At 45.2% G+C, this 6,000-nt stretch overlaps 1 protein-coding gene across 2 annotated transcripts in view; it reads left to right on the top strand.

Annotated features, from left to right (window-relative positions):
• The first annotated feature begins 5,173 nt into the window (after positions 1–5,173).
• LOC130194323 (pituitary adenylate cyclase-activating polypeptide type I receptor-like) overlaps positions 5,174–6,000 on the top strand; it is a 46,481-nt gene continuing 45,654 nt past the window's right edge. For both annotated transcript variants that reach the window (XM_056415280.1, XM_056415281.1), the window contains exon 1: positions 5,174–5,347. In XM_056415280.1, the coding sequence (XP_056271255.1) occupies positions 5,240–5,347 (108 nt within the window). In that variant the 5' untranslated portion in view covers positions 5,174–5,239. The remainder of the gene's footprint in view (positions 5,348–6,000) is intronic.

Raw genomic sequence — 6,000 nt, 5'->3', positions numbered from 1 at the left:
TTAGTTCTGATGAGTTTAAGGTCCAACAAACTCGTCAGTATTTTCTTTCTCTTTATAAAACATTGTCAAAGTGGATTTTGTGTGTTAGTTGACATCCATGTGTACAAGCAGTCTTCTTCCTCCGAGTCTTCGCTGGTGCACTTCTCATTGCTCATTTCTTGGCACACTCCCCTTGCCTGTAGATCGGTGGGCTGGTGAGCGTCACATGCGCTGCAAGGAACACAAAACTAAAATAGGACACGCTCCAAAAAAAAGGGATATAGCACCAGAGGTCAAGTCTACACAGGTTACTATTAAATTACAGTATATAAAAAATATATTTAGATATATTTTTCGTCCAGATTAGCCAAACCCTTGATTTGGAGATGCAACTTTAAGTGACCTGACTTGAAATGTCATTTTAAATCACTAACTGTATGTGTTTTATGCTGATTGTACAGTAGGAAGCCACTGAGTCCAGTAATTATGTACTGTAATTATAACCTGTAATTATTATTATTTATTTATTTATATTCTCTAAAATAAAATTTACTTTTTCTTTTAGTGTGAAACAGTTTCATTTCTTGTACAATATAACTATTTCTGAGAAAAAGTCGATAAAGAAAATCTGTACTCTAGGGTGAATTATATATTTTATAAAAGTGTTCTCCCTCCGGTTGTTTTGGTGTTCTCAGGCTGTTTTCTAATGATACAGCATTGCATCAGTGTTCTGTCTTGTCGAACTTGACTAAAACCCCTCTTACACACAAATAAAAAATCTCCAGTGGTTTTTTTTTTTCATAACGCAAATAAATTGTCGTGGCTGAAAAAGAAAATTAACTGGCACATCAGATGCAGAGAATAACAGAAAGGAGGACAGTTTGTCCCCAAGTCAAGGAATCAGATACATCTTTACGTACACACACACACTTATACTACTATACTCCTGAAGACGTTTCACATTGAGTTCCTGGAGGTTTATCCGATAACCTTGACAGAATCACAACCTTTAAGCTCAAAAGTCCTCGATATGGAATACTGAGAAACCGTGATATTATTCCCTGGGCACCGGTCATGTTTGTTTCCACGACATGATGAATACACACATAAAACCACACTGCATTGCTTTGAGTCTGGGTCCGGCTCCAGAATGCAATGTGGCAATATTCTTGAAGCACATTCGTGGCGAATAACACACGCAGGCTAATCCCTATATTAGAGCCACCCCACTCACAGGTGCTGCTCGCTGCGGGAGATTCGTTGTTGGAGGTCTGCTTGGGAAAAAAAGGCACCGTCTGTCATCGATCGACCTCTACAAGGTACAAAGGGGCTCCAGCACACACACACACACATACACACACACACACACACACACACATACACGCACGCACCCAACCAAGTTTCAAGTTTTTTTTTTATTGTCACATCCCCTTTTATACAAGTATAATCGGTTCGTGAAATTCTTATGTGCAAAACACCCGACAGCAGTAGCAGACTAAAAAAAGAATAAGAATGAGAATAAACTATACAATATCCACACACAAAAAAGAAGAAAGTATTAACAATATATATATAAAACAATGTAATAGAATATACATCATGGCAATATATATATATAAAACAATGTAATAAAATATACACTTTTGTTGAGACTATATATATATATATGTATATACATACAATATATATATACAATATATATATATATAAACAATGTAATAAAATATACACCATGGCCATAGATATTCACAGAATATGTTCTGGTGTATAGTGTTAATGAGGGTCTCAGTCCTTGTTCAGCAGCCTGATGGCCTGACTGAAGAAGCTGTCCCTCAGTCTGTTTGTGCGGCACTTGATACTGCGGTATCGCCTGCCTGACGGTAGAAGGGTGAACAGTTTGTGGCCGGGTGGTTATTGTCTTTCATCATCCGTTTGGCCCTGGCCACGCACCGCTTGGTGTATATGTCCAGGATGGAGGAAGCTCACCTCCAACGATGTACTGTGCCGACCGCACCACCCTCTGTAGTGCCCTACGCCCAGGGCGGTGCAGTTCCCGTACCAGACGGTGATGCAACCTGTCAGAACACTCTCGATGGTACTGGTGTAGAATGTTCTGAGGATGCGGGGGCCATGTTGAATTTCCTCAGTCGCCTAAGGAAATACAGGCGTTGTTGGGCCCTTTTCACCACGTGAGTGGTGTGCGTGGTCCATGTGAGGTCCTCGGAGATGTGCACGCCGAGGAACTTGAAGCTGCTGACGCTCTCTACTGCAACTCCGTCTATGGAGATGGGGTGTGCTCTCCTCTCCGCTTCCTGTAGTCCACGATCAGCTCCTTGGTCTTCTTGACGTTGAGGACGAGGCTGTTCTCCTGGCACCACTGTACCAGTGATCCAACCTCCTCCCTGTAGGCTGTCTCGTCGTCGTCGGTGATCAGCCCCAACACTGTTGTGTCGTCAGCAAACTTGATGATGACGTTGGAGCTGTGCATGGCCGTGCAGTCGTGGGTGTACAGGGAGTAGAGGAGAGGGCTCAACACGCATCCCTGAGGGGCTCCCGTGTTGAGGGTCAGCGGCTCTGAGGTGGTACCGCCCATCCTCACCACCTGGCGGCGGCCCGACAGGAAGTCCAGTATCCAGCTGCACATGGTAGAGTGCAGGCCTAGACCTCTGAGCTTGGTGTCGAGCTTGGCGGGAACAATAGTGTTGAACGCTGAGCTGTAGTCCACAACCAGCATTCGCACACAACAGTTCCTCCTCCAGGTGGGAAAGGGCGGTGTGAAGTGCCATGGCAATGCGTCGTCGGTGGATCTGTTTTGACGATATGCAAATTGCCATGGGTCCAGCGTGGCAGGCAACATGGAACAAATGAAGTCCTTGACCAACCTCTCAAGCATTTACTGACAATCGAGGTGAGGGCTACGGGTCTCCAGTCATTCAGGCAGGTTACCTTGGGGTGTTTGGGGACAGGCACAATGGTGGACATCTTGAAGCTCTCAGGAACAACAGCCTGGGACAGGGAGAGGTTGAAGATGTCTGCGAAGACTCCTGCCAACTGGTCTGCACATGCTCTGAGGCGCGCCCGGGATGTGGTCGGGACCTGCCGCCTTCCGGATGTCCACCGCTTGAAGGCTCTGCGCACGCCAGCCTCTGAGATGATCAGCAGGCTGGTCTCCTCGGCGGCGCTGCCTTGGCGGGCTGCCGTTCACGCCGAACCGAGCAAAGAATGTATTTAGCTCGCCTGGGAGGGAGGTAGAGGAGTTCTCTTCACCGCTGGTTTTCCCTCTGAAGTCCGTGATTGTCTGTAGCCCTTCCACACACCTATCACGTCATGGCTCTTGTTCTTTTCCTCCACCTTGTTCCTGGACTCCCGCTTGGCAGAGCCGATGGTCTTCGGAGGTCGTGGCGGGCTCTTTTGTATTCCGCCATATTCCCGAGTCAAAGGCGGTGTTACGCAGTGCAGCGCGAACATCGCCATTTATCCACGGTTTCTGGTTGGGATAAATCCGAACCGACTTGGTAGGAACAACGTCATCTATGCATTTCTTGATGAACCCGGTGACTGAGGACGCGTACTCACTGACGTTGTTGTCCGACGCGACCCTGAACATATCCCAGTCAGCACGTTCAAAACAGTCCTGTAGCATAGACTCCGATTGGTCCGACCAGCGTTGCACTTCCTTCACAGCGATTGGTTGCTGCTTAAGCCTCTGCCTGTAGGCGGGGAGTAGTTGGATGGAGCGGTGGTCCGATTTGCCGAACGGTGGGCGGAGGAGGGCTTTTGGCTTCTGTCAACCTGCACAATTTCTGTTTATTCTAATTGTGTATCTGAAGTGCCCTAACTGCAAGGACAGGGCTACTGTACCACAGGACCAAACACACTGACACACACACACACACACACGTAAAGTAAATATCTTGTCTGTTTGATGTGTGGCCTGCAAATGGTCTGAATGGACTCAGTCGCTGCCATATATTTACACAAGAGAAAACAAAGCCACACCGAATATGATCCATCATCAGTTGGTCAACATCCATCACATTCTCACTCCTGAGGCTGAAAACCGAGGCTTTTGACAGCGGCTCTCAGCTTCAGACTACGATGCTCGAGGTTCCCTCTCTCGTATCAGCTCGTGGGCGTGTCAGTTTTCAAAGGACGTGAGATTTAGGCAACAAAAGCGCGCAAGGAGACGAGTGTGTGTGATGCAAACTTGACCGACTGGCGACTCAAGTGGCTCACCAGAAGACAATAGGAAACCACGTGACAACATGTTTAGGAACAAGAGTCCTGCGTTTGTTTGACCCATCCTGCAGCACTCCCACCTGCCCTGTGTGGCAGGTGGGAGCCCCAGGCTCTGAGGAGACGCTATAGTGCACTTGCTCATCTGGGCCAAGAAGATCTGGGTAATTTTACACTGCAGAGTCTAACTTGACCCCTGAGCGACTTGCATAGAACTGAATGAGGCGCTGGATCCAGTCGGTGGGGCTTTAAAACAAAGGTGTGTGTTTGATTGAACCATGTTGTGTTTCAATAAATATTATATGACAATTTTTCAATACTCAACATTACCCTCTACAGTTTATTCTTCTTGTAAAGTAAAAAAAAGCGATTTTTCATCTTACAATTTTTTTCTTTTGTGAGAGAAATTGACCACAGAGGTAGACACATGTTTTTATATGAAACCATAGTTTAGGTCTTTTACAGTAATTATGGATTTTAGAATCAGCAGTTTGACTCAAAGTCCATCTACTGAAATGTTTCTAGAGCTTCATAAAACAATTGTTCTTAGCGATGTCTATTTTAGCCTCCAATATTTTAATATTGTTATACTTTTAAAAAGGATTATATCGCAAAGATGTATAGGATAACAGGCATTTTGATGTATACCATATATAGATTTATGTCACACAGAATATTCAATAGTGTTCAGCGGGTCTATGTATGAGGTTTATGAGTGATTCCAGTGTGTGTGCAGGTGTCCACGTCCTGTCCTCGCGCGCATGTCCTCGCGCCGCTCTGCGCCGCCGCAGCGTCTGTGCGCTCCGCTCCGTCTGTGTCTTTTCAGGGAGGAGCGCACCTTGTTCGGCTTATAGTCTCCTCCGCGCGTAATGCGGACCTTCTCCTGCACCGGACACCGGAGAGGCAGCACCCACATCGGGGGAGGGGGGGGAGGGAAACGGACACCAAGCGTCTCACTTCATGGATTGTTGGATATTTTGACTTTTTGTTGTTGTTGCGCGTATAGTTTTCAAAGTGAACGCGCATGAACATGTTATTGCACAGTGTGTTTATCTCTGGGTGTTCGTGCCTGAGATGGATGGCCACATTGTTTCACGTGGTTCTGTTCCTGCAGCCGGCGGTGTGGGAGACGGTGAGTCCACGCGCAACACTTCACACTTATTTATTTTGAAAAAATATGTAGGATATATACCTTTCGTCCACGTGCACAGAACAAGTCATGCATGTTGCGGGTAAAGGTCTGACATGAGGTCGACATATTATGTTGTCCTCATTTTGTCCCGCCCATACACATTGATAATAAGATGATCTGCCTGGTGAGTAAGTTTGATGACATAATGTATTGTGTGCTTGCTTAGTTCATTTCTTTATTTGTTTATTCACATGTTCTTCTTTCTTGTGTTAAACACGTGCTGCTCCCTATAGTCAGTTTGTAAATGTGCAGTCATGTTTAATTACATAACGAGGGTCACAGAAGGGGGGGACAATGTCAGATATGTGTCATGACTGTCATAGTGTTAGTGTCATGAGCAGTTTTTAAGCCATTTATGTTTACATTTACATGTACATTTAATTACATTTAAATTCCTTTATTTTATTAATTAATTCCGAACACTATAATCTTATACATTTGTTTTGGGTGGTGATTTCACAATTACTGTTTTAACCCCATTATTGTCTATTATGGTGGTTTGATATTCTAGAAACACACACATAGGCATCCTTAAAACAAATATTAAATTAAAAAAAAGAAAATAAGTGATGTCTCCTGTGACTCCATTAACA

Source organism: Pseudoliparis swirei, chromosome 5 (assembly GCF_029220125.1).
Source record: "Pseudoliparis swirei isolate HS2019 ecotype Mariana Trench chromosome 5, NWPU_hadal_v1, whole genome shotgun sequence".
Taxonomy (NCBI): Eukaryota; Metazoa; Chordata; class Actinopteri; order Perciformes; family Liparidae; genus Pseudoliparis; species Pseudoliparis swirei.
The sequence above is the reverse complement of the archived record's forward strand: the minus strand, read 5'-3'. Positions and strand labels throughout refer to the sequence as shown.